The sequence below is a fragment of the Serinus canaria genome, chromosome 20, assembly GCF_022539315.1.
Source record: "Serinus canaria isolate serCan28SL12 chromosome 20, serCan2020, whole genome shotgun sequence".
Taxonomy (NCBI): domain Eukaryota; kingdom Metazoa; phylum Chordata; class Aves; order Passeriformes; family Fringillidae; genus Serinus; species Serinus canaria.
Window position 1 is genome coordinate 14,430,739 of NC_066333.1, and position 24,244 is coordinate 14,454,982.

At 43.5% G+C, this 24,244-nt stretch overlaps 1 protein-coding gene across 2 annotated transcripts in view; it reads right to left on the reverse strand.

Annotated features, from left to right (window-relative positions):
- Positions 1 to 12,356, reverse strand: part of ARFGEF2 (ADP ribosylation factor guanine nucleotide exchange factor 2) — a 36,738-nt gene extending 24,382 nt beyond the window's left edge. Inside the window, exons 1-8 of one of the 2 annotated variants that reach the window (XM_050981981.1) lie at positions 12,085 to 12,356; positions 5,545 to 5,575; positions 4,609 to 4,732; positions 3,682 to 3,828; positions 2,665 to 2,844; positions 1,362 to 2,238; positions 654 to 725; positions 238 to 386 (exon numbers count right to left, since the gene is read on the reverse strand). In XM_050981981.1, the coding sequence (XP_050837938.1) occupies positions 238 to 386; positions 654 to 725; positions 1,362 to 2,238; positions 2,665 to 2,844; positions 3,682 to 3,828; positions 4,609 to 4,732; positions 5,545 to 5,575; positions 12,085 to 12,223 (1,719 nt within the window). In that variant the 5' untranslated portion in view covers positions 12,224 to 12,356. Of the gene's footprint in view, positions 1 to 237; positions 387 to 653; positions 726 to 1,361; positions 2,245 to 2,664; positions 2,845 to 3,681; positions 3,829 to 4,608; positions 4,733 to 5,544; positions 5,576 to 12,084 lie in introns of both variants that reach the window. The other variant, XM_050981980.1, reaches the window with a different exon arrangement.
- Positions 12,357 to 24,244: the final 11,888 nt, after the last annotated feature.

Consider the following 24,244-nt stretch of genomic DNA (forward strand, 5'->3'; position numbering starts at 1 on the left):
CCTTTGTCTCTGTCCCCACTCTGTATTAAAATATATAATATCTAATATAATGAATTTTAGGATGGGCATTTTCAATATATGCTTAAATTGCAGCTGCTGCTTCCTTTTTGAATCTGAGTAGGACACACACATTAAGTTTCTGTCCCTTTTTTCTGCTAAATCCCACTCTATTAGTTGTCACAATAAAAACATTTCTTCTTTCGTAGATGTATATTGGCATCCAGTGCAGTTATTTACCAGATTATCAGTGGAGGAAACAGACTGCCCATCATCTGGAATCCCATTTGTTTGTACATTTTCATTGCTAGAGCCAGAAAGAAGAGTATCTGCAGTCTCTAATGCAGGCAGAGCCTTGACAGGTTCTGTTACCAGCTTTTCTTCAGCCACTAAAGGGGAAAATGGAAAGATGATTAAAATCATGCAAGAGTTTTCTATCCCATGACTTTGTGACGCTCTACATTGAGTGGCACAGAAGAAGCACAGGTAAACTAGAAAGTTTCTCAACTATCAGCAAAAGAATATTGTGATACAATCAAAGTCTGTTCTTGCTGCCTTAGTAAGTATTCTTGTCAAGATACTTAGTAACAAAAATTACTTCCATGCTTCTATAATCAATACATACGCAACTATTTTACTGTAAAAGACTTTACCACCTTTCACAGCTGAATCCACAACATCTTCCAAGATGCCTTGAACCATTTCCTTTCTTCCATCAACCGTTTCCTCTAATGAAACACAGAGAGAACTTTTAATTTAGTATTTTTGTTTAGGAAGAAGACTAAAATAAAAACATGACAAAGGCAGAAGCAAAAAAATTTATCAGTTTTCTTCAGCAGCTCTCATTGAAAGTAATTTGTGAGAAGTCATTCAAAAATACTCATTGATGTTATTTATGTTGTTTGAATCAAGGCACTGATATTTTTAATGCAGTTGTTTTGTCATTTTTATTTATCAACTGTTAAAAACATTCCTAATTAAGATGCAGTATACACTGATGATATGGTCTTCATCATATGCACCATTTTTACCACAGGACTTCAATCACCTGAGAGTGGTTCTGTCACATCCCAGGACAATTCTCTTTCTTTCCTTGCCCTTTATCAACCTGTTCAAGTCAAATTCCACTACAATCCTCAATAGATGAAGTACACATGGTTTAACTGGAATTCTAGGGAGATTGTGAACCTTTCTGCAGCAGTTATAGTGCAGACACAAGCCGAGGGTGGCAGCGCACTCTGGAAGTCTACTGAGGAGAGCCAAGGGAGCCAGTCACCCAACCATTGCTCCTCAAAGCGGCCTCCAAGAGCACTTTTCAACAGGCTGGCTGTGAGTGAAAGCAACAGACCCCGTGTTGTGCTCACCTGCCGCCAGCAGGGTGGGGGCTGACTGCAGCTCCCCAGGGCCAGACTCTCCATGGCCGGGCTCCCCGCGGCCGGGCTCTCCATGGCCGGGCTCTCCATGGCCGGGCTCCCCGCGGCCGGGCTCCCCGCGGCCGGGCTCCCCGCGGCCGGGCTCCCCGCGGCCGGGCTCCCCGCGGCCGGGCTCCCCGCGGCCGGGCTCTCCATGGCCGGGCTCCCCGCGACCGGGCTCTCCATGGCCGGGCTCCCCGCGGCCGGGCTCTCCATGGCCGGGCTCTCCATGGCCGGGCTCTCCATGGCCGGGCTCCCCGCGGCCGGGCTCTCCATGGCCGGGCTCTCCATGGCCGGGCTCTCCATGGCCAGGCTCCCCGCGGCCGGGCTCTCCATGGCCGGGCTCTCCATGGCCGGGCTCTCCATGGCCAGACTCTCCATGGCCGGGCTCCCCGCGACCGGGCTCTCCATGGCCGGGCTCCCCGCGGCCGGGCTCTCCATGGCCGGGCTCTCCATGGCCGGGCTCTCCATGGCCGGGCTCCCCGCGGCCGGGCTCTCCATGGCCGGGCTCTCCATGGCCGGGCTCTCCATGGCCGGGCTCCCCGCGGCCGGGCTCTCCATGGCCGGGCTCTCCATGGCCGGGCTCTCCATGGCCAGACTCTCCATGGCCGGGCTCCCCGCGACCGGGCTCTCCATGGCCGGGCTCCCCGCGGCCGGGCTCTCCATGGCCGGGCTCTCCATGGCCGGGCTCCCCATTGGCCAGCACGGTGCCAGCGGTGCCAGCTCTGCCTCCCCAGGAGCTGTGCTGCCGATGCCCCGGCCGTGGGGACCGTGGCCCCGCCACCGCGGGGGACTGCGGCTTCTGCACTCGCTCTGCTTCTCTGGACTCCTGCAACTTGGAAAACACATATGGAAAGGTTCATCTAAGCACAGAAAACGCTGAGGGAAATCCTCTCTATGATGACTGATGTTCCTTTGTGAACTCACATCTTAGCAGGAAACTGTGAAACTACAATCACTTGGCCAATAAGATTAAAAAGATACACTTCAAGTTTATTTGAAAAGCATCATTTGTTTATCCAATGCCATTTGGCAGAAGCTATGGTGTGAAACCTTGTTATCAGCAGAGCATGTCACCTTTTATTTTCAACTTAGTCAGTATGCCTCACTGCACAATTTGATGGGTTTTCTAACATGACAAATCAACAGATATGCAACTGCAATGACAGATTCATTAAAAACAATAATAGTAAAAAAGTTTTCAGTGATTTGCAAGCCTAAACATTTGAGATGAGAAAAAGTAATAGCTACTTACAGCTTGATTTTCCATCCGTGTAAAAATTACATTCAACATCTGTGTAAGGGTAGCTTTGGCAGTTGTCTGGTTAATAAGATTTTTACTGGCTAGATAGATGTTGTAGCAGGTTCTAACAGTTTGAAGAATTGTTCCTTCATGAATTTCTATATATGGAGATGTTACTGCAGTGAGAAGAGCCTAGAAAAGTCCATAACAGTAAAAAAGAAAGCTAAGCAAGTAGGCAGCAATGCTTCTCATGCATGTCTTCCAAAATAATCACTGGGGTTTACTACAAAACACAGATTTTTTTTTTTTAGGCTTTACAAGCAACAGCATTTCAAAGCAAAGAAAGCTCAAAAGGACTTCCACATCTCTGCTCTCTCCTGAGCTGTTTTTAGAGGGTCTTATCAAAACTAAACTTCCACCAAGGGAGATGCTCCACCTCCAAAAATATTTGCTGTATTCCATAGCTTCATTTCCACACAAGAGCCAACTGGCCTACAGTAATGTCAAGTTGGATTACCAGAAGGTTCACTAACTTCCAACCTCAGCTACAGCAGCCCAAGAAGATTTCAGAACCAGAATACACACCACTGACGGACATTACCACTCCTTGTTGAGAACATACCCTGGCAAAATGGCCAGGGGAGCAGACAGGCTTGATCAGCATCCCATGGCACTGCATCCCAGGTCCAGGGCCTGCTATCAGGGCTGAAAGCAATTCCCTGGCCTGATGGAGGGAGGCATAGCGAGCCTCTGAGAGAAGCACCAAGTTGTCTGAAAGATGGTTTATCTCAGAAAGGACAAACATTTTTAAAATATTCCTTTACATTCTGCTTTCCCAACAGGAAGTACATTTTCCTTACCAATTCTGCCCTGGTGACAGCCTCCCTGAATGCAGTGACACATAGGACAATGTAAGAAAGGGAGCAAATGGACCCTCAGTAATATTTTGCCCTTTTTTTTTTTTCAGTTACAAATTGAAAGAGAGAAAAAGCAATTTAAAGCTGCACCAAAATTAATTGAATACAATACCTTAATTATCTGCAGTTGTACTCCTTCATCTGTTTGAGGACCCTGAAAGCAATTGCAAATGGTTTCCACTATTCGGTCAATCAGTCGTTTTCCAGGAGCTCCACTGTCCGGAGCATTGCCAGTGATATGCCCATATGCAATGAGTTTCTAGATAGAAAGAATGCAGCTTAGCTGACCACATATTGTTAAGAAAAACACAGTTTAGCACAGCATAAAAAGGTGTGTTTACATAGCATATCTCACTTAACCAGTTTTAATGTAAAAATTAAACACCATCTACAGTCTGGCCAGCAAATACTTTGACTGCTCACGTACGTGGATAGAACAGATTTTAGTATTACAGAAAAGCTTTTTTCATACCATAACCAGAGGAAAAATTTTTAACACCAGTCTTCTCCATAGTGTGCCTTCCTCCATCACACCAGCACCTCAAGAAATCCCTCGGCAATACTCCTTGTGGAGCATGACAGATGAAGCACCATTACTGCCTGGTGTAAGGATCCCCCAGCCCCAGCAAAGGGGCTACAGCAGGGCAGCCACACTCCTCCCTGAGCCCAGTGTGTGCCCAGCCGAGTGTGACCCCGGGGGGGGGGCTGCCTGCGCCGACCCCGGGGCGGGGGGCTGCCTGCACCGACCCCGGGGCATGGGGGCTGCCTGCGCCGACCCCGGGGCATGGGGGCTGCCTGCGCCGACCCCGGGGCGGGGGGGCTGCCTGCGCCGACCCCGGGGCGGGGGGGCTGCCTGCGCCGACCCCGGGGCATGGGGGCTGCCTGCGCCGACCCCGGGGCATGGGGGCTGCCTGCGCCGACCCCGGGGCGGGGGGCTGCCTGCGCCGACCCCGGGGCGGGGGGGCTGCTCCTCACTGCAGGAGCTGCATGCCAGATCTTTCTCCTTCTCACTCTGACCAAGCTTAGCCACAACACTTACCTGTAAACAATCCAGGGCAGTACTGACGATGCGTGGAGACTTTGACTGGCAGGCCAGCTCAAATGGAAGGAAATATTTATCTGCTTCAATGAAATTTGCTTTTGGTGGAGCAGCAGTGCCTTCTCTAGGTCAGATACAAAGATTTTTTAATTTTTCTAAGCATGTATATCACAGTAAACTACACTTCCTCCTTTTTCTGAATTTAAAGCTAAATAATGCACAGCAGCATACAAGTGCTCTGCAGCTTTCTTGCATATACTTTCTTAAACAAAGATCAATTTTCTTTAAAAATCACACAAAACCCATTTTATATTTATTTATATTATATCTGATCATTTTCACACTTTTTTCAGCGTAACTCTTCCCTCACTATACTCCAACATTGTCCCACTATCTGAAATACTGGAAAACTCCTACACAACTGATATATCTACCTATGTTATTCAAAATGGATTAAACAGTGCCCATAGGCAGAACATTAAGCAAATAGAAACACATGTGGAGACCCATTTGCTCATTTTCACTTATAGCACAGTGCTGGAAATATTTTTTAAAGCTTTTATTGTATAAATATTTAAATTGGTGTTCTTGATCTAGGTAATAAAGAGCACATGCTACCAAACAGAGGGTATGTACTGCTCCCCATAACTTCCTATCAGGCTACTGAGTCCAGTAAAAGGAAGCAAAAAACCAGCACCTTTTAGAAATTTCACAATTTTTTCCTGGTGAAATTCAGAGGCAGTTATGGCTTGAGTACCCACAGCCACAAACATTGTGTAAGTGAAACACACAGGCCAAGCCACATGTTCTTGGCAGAAAGGTAGGTCTGGGTATTCACAAACTCACTGCTATAATGGATATACACTCTAACAGTTCCACAAAATTATTCCATTTGCTCTTTTCCCACCCTTCTGTTTAGAGTAATTAATAATTTACCTCTGCTTTTCCAGCTCACTTTTTATTTCATCTGGAAGAGAGAAAAAAAATGCAAGCCTTAGTTATCATTATCAATAACATAGTAATAAAGCAAAGATGTTTAAATCCAGTTTTGCACTTCAGTATTTGCTAGTCTATACCTGTAACACCTCAGCTTCAGAGATCACAGTTTCACCAGTTATTGAAAGGTGTATCTCTCCAATTTTACATTTTAAAAGCTACTTTTTCCAAACAAAAGGTTTCTTTCTCAACAAAAGGTATCTTTAGAACTCTCAGGCATAGTATGCATCTTCTATTCAAGTGTAAGTCCACACCACAGAGTGCTCAGGTCTGCAGAAGCCTTTAAGCTACTGCATAAACTATGAGTTCAATGCACCCAACCTTCCCTTTACCTGCCGTGCCAGCCAGCCTGCTCATCTTAAGCTTTACAACAGGAATCAGCTGGGCATGCTCCCAGGCGGTAGGAAATCTCAAATCCACTCTGTCCTTTTGCTAGCAGATAATTTTTTTTTTTAGCTACACTTTTAAAGAGCTTTTCATAAAACTAAAGACAGGGGCAAAGAAAGTTCCTTTCTCATTTCTCTTGTATACAGCAGGAGATCCCAAAGATTCCAGTAAGGCTTTTTGAGGACTTCTAAGGTATCACCATGATGCACAATACAGACCAGCATAAGCACCCACTGTGAACACTGACAAATTCATATCTAAACCAGCACCCACACTAAGGCTGCACAACTACATCATCTGTAACACCAGTAGAACCTTCCATCCCATCCTACAGCACATGCTGCAAACTATCCTGACTTTGCAAATTACCACGCTTACAAATCTTGTTTCAATTACAGGCATTAGAAAATGATCATTCATTCAATACTTGTACTCCACAACTCTGGAGAGACACCACTGTTTGTGATCAGATGTCCACAGTTCAGATTATTTCAGTGCTGTCTGTAAACCTCAGGAATTTCTTCTGTCTCAGGAGAATCAATACACAAATCACACTAAGGAACAGGGACTGCAGCAAAAAGATTACAGGGTTTTGTCCAGACCTGCTTGTCAGTAAATGGCACAGGAATTAATCCTCACAGCATGTACTGATTTTGTAAAACTACTACCCACACTGGGTAGAGAAAATGGAAGCAGAACATAGCGAAAATCTGCCTAACTATAAGCTGTGAGTAATAAGCTCCACCCAGGATTACTGCTCCCTCTGCCATATTCACTCGATAATGAGCATCAGTCTGACATCCCTCAGTTCTCAAGGCACACAATCATGTCACACCAACTGAAGTAATGTTATCCACCCCAGAATCAGCCAAAGAGACAACAGAAAAATGGAAGAGTCTGAGGTGCGCAGTGTTCCCAGCTCTCCCCAAGCCCACCACACAAAGAACCATATCCAGCAGCTTTAAAGAACAGTTCTCACTTGCCAGCCCTGCAGAAGCCAAGCCCAGCACTCAGCACTGAGGTCTGGGGGCTTCAGGGTCAGCAGGAACTTTGCAGCTCTGTGACAACCCAAAGCCAGCACCACCATCCCCTGAAGCTTTAGGCTTCAGCTGGAGAGGAGACAACAGAATGGAGGCTGTTGATAAGAAACGACCAAGGTTTTCTGTGCCAAACAGACAACATAAATCTTGCACAGCACCACTTCTTAAACCATTGTGTTTTTCATTCCAGGATCCAGCTGGCCTACCAATCAGGTGACTAGTCAGAAATTCAGTTCAGCATAATTTCAATTCAGGCCTTTTGATTTAATTACCTTCCCCACCTTTAACACCATATAATCCAAAGAGCTACTGAGAACATATGTGACCCACCAATGTATTGTGTCCCTGTTTTGATCTGCCTTGCTCTTAGCACAGCACATTCCCATCGCATGCAGGAGCTGCTGCATAAAACACAGTCTTCTGGGTAGCTTTACACCTTCAGAATGCTTAGTTCTGCCTCCAGGTCTTGGCAGAGAAAGGCACATTTTAGCTATAGCTACAATCCCAAGTACAGCAGGATGTCAGGGTCAGCAAAAACATAATTAATGCTGTATTTCAGACACCCTGTAGAGCTAAGGTGTACAGAGCTTTTTCTTAATAAAGAAATTTTTCTAATGCAAAAACTCCACTAAGTTTCTCTTTCTTTCCAGGAGATCATTTTCCCCCCCATACTGATTGTTTTGCAGAGTAAAAAAGATGTTGAATTAAACGATTCATAAAGATTATAGCCTTAAGGAGACATGATCATGCCCATCTTTACTGATACTTGTCATAGATTTTGTGCTGGAAAAATAATGTAAGAATAATATCCCATATTAGAGCAACAACAGTTTAACTCTCAGAAGTACTCTATAAACAACAACAAAAAAAAGATCTAACCAAGGCCTGACCAAGTTCCCCACAATTTTATTATAATAAAAGCTTCTCTAAAGCCATATGAAAACATCTTCACCACAACAGTATTTTAATAGATAATACTGGCAGAAAAGAGTGAATGAAAGGACAAAAGGAAGCTGCAGGCATACTTCTGCTACTGATTGCATCAAAACAGTTTGAAAACCTCCACATCTGAAGTAGTCATTTGGTGGTCTGACCATCACAAGTGAGTGAAACAGAAATAGTTGCCTAATTGAAGTCTGCTGCCAAGAACAGCTTGCCAAGCCCTAACCAGACAAGGCCAGCTTCAGAAACCGCCTGCCACTGGTCCTGTTTTTCTCCAGTCACAGGGGAACAGCTCAACTCCCTTCTGTAGCTACAGAATACAGTCCCAATTTTGGTCAACATCTAGTCACCCCAGCACAAAGCTGACCCCTCACTTGGTGCTTTAGGTACCAAAGCTCCCTGTCTCTCCCACGGCACCTCCTTCAGTCAGAAACATCTTCACCCCCTGTGCTGCCCATCTAATGAAGTCCAGCAGCATTCCTACTAGGCAACAGCCCTGGAACAAGAATGGCCTTGCTGCAATTTCTTCCAGAGTTTCTGGCCATAAAAGCTGGATGAAGCTCACATAGGGTAGCTGCCTTTCTCTAGCAGATGGATGGGTTCAGTTCACTTGTACTGAAAACTACACATTAAACCAGAGGACATTTGTTGTCTGCCTGCAGCTCAATGACTGCTCTGTTGCCTTAGAGTCAGATTTGTGTCAGTGGCAGCAGACGAGCCCCTGTGCAAAAAATGGCTTGTGCTGGCACAAGGACACGGGCCATGGTCCAAGCAGCAGGCAGCAGGGCCAACACAAACCCGTGGAGGAGCAGCCAGAGCTTCCCTCCCCCAGGCCAGTAAAGCCAACCACATTGCCCAAGCCCAGCCTGCCTTGGACTCCATGCAAAGCCCAACAGGTATGGATCACACGTGGCTGTGCAGAGCCCTTAGAAAAGGGCCGGGCCAAGCCACAGTCTGCTCTCTGCCCCAGCGCCCTCTGAACACACCGGCCAAGAGGCCAAACAAAGAAACACAACTTATTTTGGACATTTGTCATTTATACACAGAGACTTCCTAAACACACAAAAACACACAACCAGATTCCTAAGTGAAGGCAGGGTTGAAAAGACTTTAACTTGTTAACAAGCTAACTAAACAAATTCTGTTGTTTACAAAGCTTGAAGATACGGATGTGGAGCTGCCCAAGCTATCAGAGAAGGCTGCAGAACCAGGGTGGCTTCACACTATGTCATTAAAAACAGCCCCAGTAGGGCAGGAGTAATAGTTTATGGAGTGACCCAGGTGCACAATTAGCATTAGTCTAATATGAACTGCTGGGATCCAGACTGTTAGTATTCCACTGCAAATTTTTCAGGATCATTTCAGTAGATTTATTAAGAATCATGTGTACTTGGAGCTTCATGTAAATGCAAATGCTTATTAAGCAGCTATTTTTATACAATAAAATGGTCTGTCGAAAAAAAATTTTCTTTAAAACACAGTTTTCTAAAGCAGAGCAGAACAGCTTCTCTGTTTAAAACGCTCAATTTCTCCCAATCTCTCCTGGGGTTTACTGGCACTACAACTACAGGAGACAACCGTTACACCTACTGATGAAGCAAGAGACTGAATGAAGGAATCTATTCAAACTCTGCTTACTTAACATTAACGTTGTGTATTTCAAAGGAGGGCATGGAAAGAGGCAAAAAAACACCACTGTGAAGTGGTTTTGTTCCTTTTCCTCCACACTTGTGTTTCTGTCCTATTTGCACCTATGTTACTTCTGATTTCTACAAGGTTGCGTATTTTGTAATCCAAAACTGATCAGTATTAGCCCAGTGAAAGGATCGAATTACAGGGAAAATGGGTAAGAAGAATTTAAATTTAGAAAAATTAAACAGATTAAAATTAGAATTAAAGACTTTGAATATTTCCTACACAAGAGAGACAGCAACATTCAGTAGTAACTTACTTAAATTCTCAGGCATTACATGCACAAACCAACACAGAACTCACATAAGAAAACAATAGCATCGTTCCCACTGTTAGAAACTTCTTTCTCTCTCACCAAAAAACAAATGTAAAACACAGGTAAGTAATAGAAATACTACTGCAGTAACACCATGGCAGAAGCCATAAAAACTGGTTCATTTCTATTAGGCAGCTGTAGAATATACCCATTTCTCCCTATTTGGAAAAAAAAAATTCATCTTAGACTTCCCTCATCCCAGGATCAGGTATCAGCTACACGTGTTCCATGCCTGTGTTGCCTGGTTTACAACTGGCACAATAACACAAGGCTCCAATAAAAACATCGCTGCATAGAGAAGACTGCACAGCAAAAGGGATTTAGTAAGTAGAAATGGATTATTTGAAGTATTACTTGGAGAAAAGTGCAGCAGACAACAGCTGACGCAATGACCACTTTTATAAAGTAACTACATTTCTTTCAAACTGAATTATTTTTATTCAGTGGTAACTGGACTTTTTATTATTATTCACAACACTGAAGCTTCTTTCATTCCTGACAGTTTCTGTAGGTTACAAAGTTTGGCCTGAATTCTTCAGACTACCAGTAACATTCTTCCCACATTTCCTCACATATTTACTATCGCACAGAGCTTGAAAATTAAGCTGACATTTTTGGAACCGTCATAGTCTTAGTTAATACAAAGCATATGCTTAAATAAAATAAAGTATATGGAAATAAAACTGATTTTTTTTTTTTCACTTAAGAAAAAAAAAAAAGGCTTAACCAAAATAGACTGAAGTTTAGGGGGAAAAAAATCACATGTGAATAAAAGAAACCCCATTCCTGTTAGCAACCTAAAATAATCAAGTAATATTCACCAAATGTAACAGAGATCCTCCCACACAGTCATCCAGGCCCCTAACAGTTGGTCAACAGACGGTTATCTCTTTATGCTGACCTCTGCTTTAGTCCAGGAAAGCCCATGGCCTCCTTTCCAAAGCAGGTTTATTATGTCCACCATGACAAGCATTAGCTCCCCTCCCACAGGCTGTACCTTAGAACACGCAGGCACAGCCATAACCCAAGTGGCAGGTGCCAACGGGGGCTGTTGCACAACACTCCTCTCAAAATCCTCGCCTGCAAGCCCTTAGCAAGCACAGGCCTTCACTAGGCATCTTACAAGGAAGTTCCCTTTCTCAGCCTCTAAATATATTTATATAGCAGCAAAACAGGTTCTCAGCCCTGTAAATGCATGTGGGGGCAGCTGGGGAAGAGATCAGGAAAAGGAACTCACTAGGAAAAGCAGTCTAACTGCTGGGGCATATGTGTTTACACTACAGGTAGTTCCTACAGATCCCCTGGCAGGAAGATAAAAATGACAGCATTTCTTTAAGCTCACTCTGCCTGGGACAGAACTGGAACCTGCCCAGCCTCCTTACATACCCAACCTGTCTTTTTTTCTGTCTTGGATACACTAAATGTTGCCAATTCAAAGGAAACTATTGATGGGAAGCAACCAAAACTGAAAGAGAAATATCATTTTTGCAAATTAAGAAAGGACCATGGAGAACTCCAGCTGCAGAGCTCTACTGTTCTCCTCAGTTATCTTTTCCCTCTCTGTGACACACCGTATGTTGTCAGAACTTTTACCACAGAGACCTTTACATAAGCTTGTACTTGCAGATTTCAGGACCAGCCCACCAACTTCACAAAAAGCGCTGCCAGCTCTGAAAACATCACAAATATTACGTGTACTTGGCCACAATGCTAACAGTCCTTAGCCAGTCAGAACACGACCTGGAGATCAGAGGTCAGACTTAACATCCCGAGAAGCTCTGGGACTCCGTAAATTGAGGGCCTTGAAAACTCTTGTTTCCTAGTCTAAAAGCTGCAATTAATTTTCTCAAAACCGAAGTGGTAAGTCTCTCCTGTTTCACACCGAGACCAGAACTTAATAAAACAGGTATCTGGGGCCTTCCCCCTCGTATTTGCACGTCCTGTACTGGAGAGAGAACTCTCCCTCCGCTCCAAGGTCCCGAGAGGATCTCTCGCACCCTGCCGGGACGCCAGCCGGAGGGGACATGTGCCGGAGGGCTGGGCCCCTTCCACCAGCAAGCCCCGCGTGCCCTGTGCGGGCCGGGCCGGGCCGGGCCGACTCACCCAGCGCCACCTGGCAGGCTCTCCGCAGCTGTCCGTGCGGGGGCCGCTTCGCCTCCTTCTCCGCCAGGATCTTCTCCAGGGCCCGCGACACGAACATGCTCTTAGTGCGGGCGTCCTGCTCGTGAGCCGGTGGCTGCATGACGAGGCCGGGAGCGGGGCGGGGGCCGAGCAAGAGCCGGGCGGGCACTCGGGGCCCGCGGCACCACCCGGAAGGGACGCACCTCCCTCAGCGGCCGCGCCGCCGCCACGGCGCCGCCATCTTGGCACCGTCACGTGACTCGACCCAGGCCGGGTCCCGCCCCCAGGGTCGCGCGTGATGGGGCGGAGCGAAGGGCGGGATCGGGGGCGGAGCGAGGGGCAGGATCGGGGGCGGAGCGAGGGGCGGGATCGGGGGCGGAGCGAGGGGCGGGCTTGGGGGCGGAGCGAGGGTCGGGATCGGGGCGGAGCGAGGGGCGGGATCGGGGCGGAGCGAGGGGCGGGATCGGGGGCGGAGCGAGGGGCGGGATCGGGGGCGGAGCAGAAGGCGGGGCGAGGGGCTGTGCAGAGGGCGGGGCGGAGGGCGGAGCCTGAGGCTGAGGCTGAGGGCCGGGGCAGGCGTGCTGGAGAAAAGCTGTAGATTACTGCCCGGCAGGCCGCGTTGGTGGAATGCTCGGTTTTATGACGCTTGTAGCCTAAGTATCTTGCCATTCGCATTATCCCTGTAAACTCTGACACAGTCCTTTAACGAGGCATGGAGAGAGAGCATGTCTAAAAATGCCAAAGTCGTACATTAATGAGGATTCACTAAAAATTAAATTTTCAGTCACAGAAATTAGCCCTCCGTTAATAACCTTATACCTAATTGAATCTTCTCCCTTTGCCCTTTGCCTAGGTAAAGCACCTCGCAGCCGAAATCCAGTTTAGGGCTCCAAAGCCAGCAGGACGTGTGGCAACAATCCCTATTTACTGCACTGAGGCCCTCCTCGCTCTGTTAACCACCGCTGCACACAGACGTCACCTCATGGAAGTTCCACAAAGGTCTCCTTCAAACTCAGATGACCACATCTAATGGAGAATACAGGAGCACACTCAATTCTCTAGACTGCAGTTTTGCTTCCTTTTTCTCGAACAGCAGGACTCTAACTCTTTAAAATGTCATTAATGAACCTTTAGTGTTGATTTTTCAAGAACTGCAATTTTTGTACCCAAAACCACTAACAAACGCTCTGAACACCTGTGCAAAGCATCAGTTTAGTATTATTTCCCAGGGAAAATTGACCAGTGCTTGAATTTTTAGACACATATTTTCTAAATATGCTCCCAATCAAAAATGTGACTGCAAACCCAACCCCCAATGTACATGTCTGGATGCTCCTTTCACTTACACTACTGCACATTAAGGGTAATTCTACTGTTATCACTGAAATTACAGGGATGCAGAAGTGACATAACTAAAAGACAAATAAGGCCCTGAATCTTTTTTGAGAGTTGCTGACTTAGTTATTGACACAAAAGGAGGCTGTAATTACTGTCAGCAGCATTGCAGAACTAATTAAGCAGCAGAGCTCTTCATATATTGTCAGCCAAATTATCAGTTCTGATTTTAGGGTTTTTATCGTGGGACAGGATTAGTTCTCAGGAGAGAAGCAAATGGATACAAGGTAGTTTTCAGAAAATAGATTGAACAGATGGTTTAACAGAGATTTTTTAAAAAAATTATCTCAGGCAAAACCCCTGTTTTTGAAATCATGGAGTAGTATCTGAATTCTTGGGTGCAGGGCTACACTGAGGTTATGGTCTGGATTTCAAAGAGCCAAGAGTCAGTAGCAGGCCCCAGTTTCAGTGAGCTCTGGGATTGCCAGGTGAAGAGCACAGAGCTGGTGAATGGCACACTCCCCTGGCTGAAGTTTGGTTATGGCCAAGGGCTCCTTTCACCCAAACACCAAATGGGCTCCCCAGCACATGGCATAATGCCTCAGTGTCTCCCAGCCCACACAACATCTCAACCACCAGAGACAGACAGTTCTAAAGTCTAATTAGGCCTGCCCAGCACACAGGGCTCTCCTTACACTGACATCACTGTGTAACTAAATGCAATGAAAGAATAATGGGGTTGATATCATTCTTACAACTATTTTAAAATATTCTTTTCCTCAAAGTGTTTTAAGATTACAGTAGCTGATTTCTGAGGGAAGGATGTGAATCATTTGGCCAATTCAAAGAACACGTAGCGCACTGCAATGCTGCTACTGAGCACAGCGCCATGCTGCAGGGCGTAGCTGCGTGCTGCCTGTCGCCGGCTGCAGGCAAACAAAGAAAGAAAGCCTTTCCAGTGGGAGAGAAGGCAGACCAAGGGAGAAGAAATACATGTATCTACATGCGTGTACTCGCCAGTAGATTCAGTGCCAATTACAAGAATTACTATTAAACTGCTGTAAATAGCTCATTGTGGCAAATATGTCTGTAGTGCGAGACATAAATCATGAGCAAACAATGCCTAACAGGTGGACAGAATTCACAGTTTGTACAAGCTACTTCCTTGGCAAGAAGCTCTCTGGATATCTGCCCAGAGGCCAGGTGCTCTGTACTGACTGACAGGACTAACCTCACAGCACTTTCCCACTGGCATGTTGCTACATAGCTTGTTTTAGGAAGGAAACCACAGTCTAAAAATAGATGCAGAATGGACAGGAAAATTCTTAGAAAACCAGCACCGGTCTATAGTAGCTTAGTTCCCAGTCCAGCATTAGCATAGAACTTCTTTTCCCTTCTTCTGCCCATTTTTAATAATTTCCTTTGGGACTGATTCTATTTATTCTGCCTGGCTTCCAGCCACTTTTCCTGCTGTCCAGTAATGTACTTATTAGTGGATTTCCCAGGGGGGTCCTCATTTGATTCACTGTCTCAACTCTCTAATTTTTTCCAGTTCAACACTGCATGCCCTAAAATCAATAAATCCACATAGTAAAGCATTCTCCCACTGCTAGCAATATAATTAGGTAACTACTAAGTGAGTAATTATACAAGTATTTTTCCTTGTTATGATAACAAATAATATGTAACCATAAGAGGATGTGTTAGGAATATAACAGTGTTCAGACAAGCAGAGATGCAATAGAATCTGAAGATCAGACTTTAAATCAAAGTGTTCACATATTTAAATATTATTGCCTTCATGGCCCATGTTACTGAATAACCACTGCTTTCACTGATAGCAGCATGTGTTTCTGATGAGCAGCAGCCCTAAACACAGTCATTTTAAGAGCTCAACATATTCAGGCTTGAAAATTTCTAACTATTTTCCTTTTACAGTGTTTAGAACCGTATCTAAGCCGTAAAAGTCTGCAATTACCTAAATACGGAGAAACATTAGAAACAACATGTTTTGAAAACAAGAAAAAGTGCATTTATTTTTAAAGGATAGCAGCCAGAGTGAAGGAGCAGTTGTGAAAAATATTTTTTGCCAACTCCTGCTTTTGTCTGCAGAGCGAGAAGTGTAATTGTTTGGAAAGATGCAAATGCAGTTGAGTAGCTCCCACACCCTGAGGTGCTGGAGAGGTGGAAGACCCGGGGCTGGATAATCACTCACTTGCAAATTTCCTGTCTGAGAGGTGATAATGAGACTTTATTTGCCACACAAGCAAGTACTAGTTAGAGTTGTGTGTATCTGAATGGCAGAGAACTGGCTGTTCCACCTTGTATCTGTGCACAGAACAGCCGCTTTGCACAGCACTCTGCTTTTCACCAAGGTAAGTGTATAATGAGGCAGATTTTGTTGACACAAACCTTGTAATCAGTAAAAACAAAGGAAAAAGAATACTAAGCTACTGAAGATCCTGGTTTTCAATTGTAGTGGGTTTTGATCAGGATAACTTCAGTCAGAAGATATTAGTAGCTCTATTAGGAATTTAAATGATAAGTGACCTTCTCTCTGACCTTTAATCTGGTCTTTATTTCTCATAATTTCTTGTAAGAAACTCAAGAGTGTCATCAAGAAATGTCCCTAGCTTTACCACACAGTATAAACCTCATTCATGTATGTGCGGAACTCTTCATGTCTTTCCCAAAGCCAGGTCCTTGGCTCCTTGATTCAGATTTAAGAAGGCTTGTTTCCTTTCCTTTCCTCTCAGCAGGGAAGGCTTCCTGTCTCTGCTCATTACTGAACTCATTTACTCTTGAGTTGCAGTTGGGTATTCTTCAGAGGAATCTTCATTGAGACAAAAGGAGCTTTGTTTTGGTTTGGCTTATTGTATCTTCTTCCTATTGGACTAGAATTAAAATGCATAACTCAATAGGTCCAGTGAGCTATCCAGTCACTTATTTTATTTAAGCTTCACTTTCTTTGTGCTTTCAATATTTCCCAAATGCTTTATGAGACTAAATGTTACTGGATCAGAAGAAACATACTGAAAAAACCGAAACGTGTATGTAGGAATTGGGTCTGTGGAACTGATCCTTTCTCTCTCCTTCCAGAGTGGTTCAGTTTATAAAGTGCAAAAATATTTTTCTATGCTGTTGTCAATGGAAACTTTTCCACAATCTTCTTGAAAATCTCTGTCTCATCTTTATATTGTATCTTTTGGCCTTCTTTCCAAAACCACCATTTTGTTGCTCTAGTTTCCCCTTGTCTCTGTACTTCATCATTTGAGTCGCAGCCATCATTTTAAGGAAAGTTACAATAAGGAAAGGTGCAAAAACTGAGTTGCAATATATTGAACTGACACAGAAGAAAGAACCTGTTAGCTGTCCTGGACTGGTGTTCTAAGGCAGCATGTTCAATTTGAAACAGAAATGGTTCTGTAATTTCTTTAGCCAGTAGAACAGAAAAACAATTTCCATATCATCATCCCAATGAAATGTGGAGTCTCAGACTGGCTAAACCCACCCCTTTCCAGCCTTTAGCCAGCGGGCATTGCCAGGACTGCAGCTGGCATGTCTGTGTGAGCACTCACACAAGCGTGCTTTGCTACCCTGGTGCAGCTTTGCTGCCCTGGTGCCCTGGCAGAAATCCAGCCAAAGCCCACACTTCACACACAAACCACTGCCTTCCACCCCTCTAGAGGAGCACAGGAAACATGGGACCCTGTGGAGGCTTTGGTGCTGGAACCATGACAATACAGGCCTAGTGCAAGCCATGTCCAGAGCATCAGCCACTCCAAGAGAAGGCTTTGTCTGCCTTCTAAAGAGCTGTTCTCTCTCCTTGTGCTTGGGAGAAAGCAGGCATAAAAGACATTCTGCCACCTTCCCCAGGGACTGACAGAGCTCAGGGCTGCTGTCAGAAGTCTCCAAAACTCCCAAAAAAGTCTGAATTGTGGTGGTCATTTGAGCACTTGGGACTATTGATGTAATAAAACATCACAGATGTCAGCAATGGATGTACAGCTGTAAAACTGTCTGTGCAATGCAGTTCAAAACATCCTGAGAATGGGAAAGAACATTCTGCTTAACCCTGTACACTTTATACTCACCCCACACTAGGATGTCCCTATGAGCAATAAAAGCCAAACATTGTGCAAGCCAGAGACAGATACCTATGACTTTGGTAAGTAGTTTTTGTTCAAACAAAGCATTCTCTATAAAATTATCTTTCCCTTTTTCCCTGAAAAGCAACCTCAGCATAGCACTGAGCCTACAGTTCCATCTTCCATGGCAAAGCACATGAGCCTCCTCCTAACTCTGTTACTAATGGCTTCCTGTTAAGACTTGTACAGCATTTACACTGTAATCCAAATGAAAGTGTTCTGTGATTTAACGAGTGACACTGTCAGTTTAATGGCATTTTTATTGCTACACTTTTAATGTTTCTGCACAAAGATCAACCAGGGAAAAAGGAAGAAGCCTGTTTTGAAAATATCAGTAGTACAGTACAGATTCCCTTTTCCTAGAGGGACTGCTGTAGTTGATTAGTATTCTGTTAGACATTCTTGGACATCATCACCAGCTCTTTCTCCCCCTACACTGTGAGCTCACAGCCCATGCACTGACTTTATACAGGTGGTTATAATTCCAAGGACTGCATCCAGTGTTGATGCAGGCAGTTGTGCAAGGCTGTAGTTTCACAAATGGCTTTAAACTGATCTGTAAATGAGTTACTGCCAAAGAAGGCAATCCCATCCTTCTTCCATCCCTGCCCTTACCACATGACTGAACACCTCCTCTCATGCCTGCGGTAACTCTTGGGGGGTTGCACACTGAGCTTGTCAGGGAGCAAATCTGATTCAAAAAAGGACCTTTTGTTTGTTTGCCTTCCAGTTAATTTGATCTGGATCAGCTGATCAGTTCCTGATCCTGTTCACCACAGTGTCACAAAGGAAGTGGTGAAAACATGCAACAATGTCAAAAGGGAAAAAAGGGTAGCTCACACTTCAGTTAAGTTCAACAATAAAAACACAGTCCAAGCTACACCAATGTTTCCAGGTTACATGAATTTAGCCTTATAGATACAAAATGTGTGCACTACAATAACCATGGAGAGAGTTTTATACTGGGTACAAGATGCACAGGGAGCCTATAAATGACAAAATTGTATTATGTATTATGACCAAGCTCTCTATTTTGTGCTGATGTGATATGAAACTGGCTCAGCCCATCTTTAGCAAAGATCTTTATCAAATGCAGGCCTCCGTCACTCTAAGTATTTAGCGGAGAAGAACTCACATATAATCTCAGAAATGCATGTTAGTTTACTTATATACTCCAGTATTAAAAAAAGAACCTGACCAAAACTGCAGGTGCAGACAGTAAATCCCAGAACTGACATCTCTGCACAGCTGCATTTGGAACACCAAGTGTCAAAGATGCAGGAGATGCAGCAGCACCTTCTGTGATGTTTGCTCCTCTTCCTCACACAGCACATGGAGTGGGCCCCAGCCCAGTCAGTTCCTCAGGCATGGTCTGATCTTAATTCACCAAAACCCTTTCAGATGGCAGCAGACTGCTGAGCTAGTGCCAATCCCTTGCCCCAAAATCAGGCTCTATATCTTCAACACCACTGAGGTGCGTCAGGAAAAGCAAAGAATGGAACTGGAGGAAAAAAGGGAAGGTGGATAGATGCCATATACTCCAGGTCTATTTATGTGCCATAAAACATTTTTTTCTATGATCTTCAGCTCTCTGTTCCATGCAGAAGATTTTTTCCAGCTTTGGTTGTGAAAACACCACAAATTTTGAACCAGCCACAGAATTCCAGCATCCACCTCCTCGCTACAATTTCCCTGCATCGGTTGTGCTGACACAGAGGTAGGTGGCTTTTCCTGTTCAATGTACTGGCAGAGGAAATAATGCAAGTGCAGTCAGGAATGAGCAATTTATAACAAAACAAAAACAAGCACTATTGTTCATGCTATTTTTACTTCATATACTTACAGAGAACAAAATACAGAGAGAGAACCTTTGCTTGACTGTATTAGTGCAGCTCAAATACTTATTTGCATATAATCTGCAAATCTTCCAGCAGTACTCTCTCAAAAGAATAAATTTTGTAAGAATGTTAATTTGTCAGAAAAAAGTGTAAGGAGTTGCAAACTCGTAAATGGTCGCATATGGGGAAAAATCACTTGGACCAACCCCAGTTTAATTGACTATTTACTAAGAATCTGACAAACTTCCAATTTACAAAAAGAAAAAAAGAATTTGAAAAATTTTTTAAAAAATCATCCTACATCAAGCATATTGAAGTTTGATACATCTTCTTTTCTTTAGATAAATATACCTGAGCCTGTTGTCAAGGCTATGCTTCTCCATTGTTGGCTTTAGAGGGTAAAGATCAGATCATATAGCATTATGTCAGGAGTAATAGAAACACTTTCTGCACCTGACTTAAAAACAAAACTGCTTAAAACTACCCTGAATTGAGAAGGACCATTTGATTAATTAAACCAAAAATCTTCTCTAAGTTCAAGAGCTCAGTGAGAACCCTTAATTACATAATCAAAAATTATATCAGGAAAGAACATAATGAAAACCTAATTATGCACTTTTTAGTATGTGATTAGTTTTAAGTAGGTGGGTATGATTGAGGAAGAGCAAAAGGGGGGAAATAATGATTAAAGTGAATCAGACAGTGGAAAGAAAAGAAGTATCAGAGGAGTGAGTAATAGCAATTTCAGCCTTCTCCCCAAGTGTCTTCCAAAATTGAATGTTTTGACTTGAATACAGAATGTATGAAATAACACATGCTTCTTCTTCAATTGTATGTGTTTAGGATTTGACACAAATCTGAAACCTATGAAAAGGAAATAGGCTGCATTTCCAATTAATTAATGAGTTCAATACCAGGAATATTTTCAAAAAGTTTTGTCCATCTCTCCAGAGCTCATGGGAAGGCTGCAACTCTCCGTTCTCATGGTCCCTCTGCCAAGTGAGACACTGATGTAACATTTTACAAAAGCCTGTGTGCAGGTCCCATGATACAGTTTATAGTATCTCCCTCTTTCTTCTCAAATCCAGAATCCTTTATGGCATGAACTGGTGTTAACCTTCAGTTTTCTCTAGGATATTAGGGTTATCAAGTAGGTGGGAATGCCAAGGAGAAGCACAAGCCTCGGTCACTGCTGTCTCATCACACTCACAGGTGGCCTAACAACCCCACAGGTAAAATCTGAGTTGCTGACTGAAAACTCGTGTGACATTGTGGGGGCCCCTTTGAGTGGGCCCTGTCTTGCACATATTTACAGTACTCTTGAGCAGCCACTTCAGACTCATGCATCTCAGTTTCCCTGTTTTCAAATAGACGTAATACTTATGTCCTTCTACCACACACCATGTGTCTAATTAAGTGCTTTCAGAGTTTAACTGAACGTGTGTATTATATTATCTTCTAATCATAGAGAATGCCATCCACCCTTCCTCGCAATTCTTTTTCTTTGTTCACCATGTTCTAAGCCTTTATTTGTTCCAAGTCACTCTTCTGTCAAGTTACCTGAGCATCTTTATCTTAAACCTATTTTTAGGCTGATGTTAAAAAGAGAAATGCAAATGCTCCACTGTCAGTCTAGGTTCCCGAAGAGTCGGAAGCCAAGAAATTATTTCTGCAAAGCTCACTGCAAACTACCTCAATATATCTTGCTTGAAGATTCATAATTTGTAGAAATCAAAGGGATTAGTTCTTAGATAGAATAAATCAGCAGTGGCTTTAGCAAAATCAGTTATCTGCAATGAATTATATAAGGACAGGTGAAAGTTGGTTCATGTCGGCCACACCAGAACCCAATTTTAACCACACACATGGAAATCTCTTTTAACTACATTATTTTGACTGAAGTTTCTGGAATTACTCTGTATATCTACAGATGCAATGTTGGAATTTAAATTAGCTGCTGCTATTTGATACACAGGTGCTGGAGTCAGGGTTTATTCTCTGCTCAGCAGCAGCATTTCCATGCTCTGTAGAAGCAGCACAGACCCTCACTGTATCCTGAACAGGTCCCTGGCACACAGATTTCTTTAATATATCACACAAACCTTTTACTGCTGGCTCTCAAAGCATATAGTAGAGCTATAAGTACAGGGAAGTGAAAGAAACATGATTAGCCATGCAAAAGGGCTTCAATATGAGGACAGTCTAACATGTTAGAGCATTTTAATTTGGTGTGGAGAGCACACAGTGGAAATAAACTAAAGGTCTGCAAAATCTTTAAATGGTGAGTAAAGCATAGACAGTGACTGAGCTGTATTGTTTGCAGTTATGAAGTTAAGATGCAACCAAGAAAATTATCACGTCTAAAGCAATTTTTTTTCCATATAGTAATTGTTAAATGTGGAAAAAGCTGCTAAAGGATCCTGAAAAAGGCAAACACCTTGTGTGTCAAAGGAGGATTCAATAGGAAATATGCTCATTGTTGGCTAGTAAAACTGGTTTGGATACAACCTCTAGCTCAGAAAATTCTTCAACTACCTTAAGCCAGGTATGTCCCATGCAGACTTGAGTGCCAAAATTGTTTTGGGAGCCACATTTCAACCAACGTACTGATTTCCTATGAGTCTTTGGGCAGTTCTGTACTCTTTAGGGAAAAGGGCTGTGGACTGGTAAATGCTGAACTGAAATGGTAAATTTCGGGTGCCCCATGGACATGGTGTACCCAGTCTGGAACCAAGGTACCTGTGCTTATATGAGCAATCCCTCTCTGCTGGCCTGCCTTACTGCAGCCTTGCCTGCCTGCTGCACAGTTGCAGGCAAAGCTCATGCCCAGCTTTAAGCATCTGTTAAAGTTGTCCTGCCCATGGTCTGCTTGAGAGCCATCTTCACCCAGAGGTGCTCCCCTGGTACACCAGCACACAGGGCTCTGCCATTCAGGGACTCTTTGAACGCTGCCGTAAGGAGATGTGCACAAAAACCTAGTGAAGATCAATACAGGAGAGGAAACTTCAGACACCTTTGCTCTTAGATGCACACTGTACCCAACTTTTCTTATTGTCCATGGGCTTTTCACCTCAGAGAGCTTCAATAAACTGCGAAATTGTGGTGTACTAAATTCTACTGAAAAGCTGCATAAACATTTTTATAAATCAAAGCATGAGAAGCTGGAATTTATTTAGCACCACAAAAACAAATATATGTATGGAATTGGCGACATAAATCAGATATACACTGTCTTCACAGACAAAGGGTCATGCAGAATAGGTAATGCCCTCCCACATTTGCCTTAGTCATCAGTTCTCTTTGGAACTATGCATGAGCAGCAATTCTCTTACAAGCCAGAAATAGGGATTTGCTTAAAAATTTCCAAAAGTTAGCAGAAAAAACATCTATTAACTTATTGAAATTCACAACAGTATGCTTTTAGTCTGCCTGATGAACAGATAGTGCTTTTTAGAAAGGAACAGCAGTGGTTAAAGGAGAAGAAAAAAAGTGGGGGAAAGGCAGGTGTGTGGTCTGTGAGATCTTTCTTGCTGAGCCTAAAGGCTATAGCAGTATAAAGCAAACTCTACAAACACTGGGGATTTCTAGATCTTTTTTTTACAAAATAGGGTAATAGCAAATAGGGTACCAGTCACATCTCAAACAACTTTCTGGGGTTTCCTAGAGCCTTCAGCAGGTCAAGAGTAGATAATATTTTCTCCTATAAGGCTGAATACAGTCAGTATGCAGATGAACACATCCTGGATGATTATTTTCTTTGGTACTGTGATACCATGTGGAGACCTTACCACCTTGCTGCTATTGGGAGAGACAACATAAAAATGTAACAGCTGCAAGCAACTTACAAGCACATGTAAATTAATTACATCTTCATGAAAAACCTTGCATTCATTAATTGATATCAGACTCCTTGTAATTGACTCCCTGACCGTTTTACAAAGTAGCAGCATTTTTTTGTTTGCTTTTGAAGTGCTCACTTGAGAACACGTATCGGCAGTAAAAATTCTCTTCAAAACTAAACAGTAGTTGTAAATTATTTCATTTTAAAAAATACAAAAAATAAAACAAAGTGAAAAGAAAACAAGCTAGAAGGGACATATTTTGAGGTGGAGTTTCAGACAGTTATCCTATAGTAGCCCTTCAATAATAAAAAAGCTTGCTGGCTAATTACATATTCTTTTTCTTTAAAATAAGAGTCTACATTAGTAACTAATAGAATATCCATTCAAAAGTAAGGATTACGTGCATGTCTGCAATAATTTGGACTTTGCCAAAATGAATTTTCCTACAGCCAAGAGAAAACACTTTCTAAAAAAGAGGGAAAAATCTTCCTTTAATGTTAATTTCCAGTCACAAGTAGCATCCTTTTCCAAATCCTTATGCCGTAATGCTTTCCATACTGCCACTAAAGCTAGAGGAGTGTTTTGAAGCAATGTAGCTTGTACACCATGGTGACAAAAAGGCAATTGTCCTCCAGCGGTGGAGGCATCGCTCCGGTAAACATCCTACTTAGGCTGTGACAGGCTCCTGTCTCAGCACTTGCTACGGAAATGAAATTCTTGTAGGATTTTTGAGGAAAGCACAGGAGACAGAGATAGCAAATTATCAGCTTTAAAACTAACAACTTTCTCATTCAGCCACAGGGTGGGGGCGTAGCTTTGGTGATGGCGATTTTTCCTAACAGGGTGTATGGTTATTTAATTAGGATATTTTAAAAGAAAGTCTTACCGCCTGCCTCTTGCCCTAAACAGAAAAAACCCCAAAACCATTTGATTATTTTAAACGAGATAAACTGGACACTAAATGAGTAAATAAATGAAA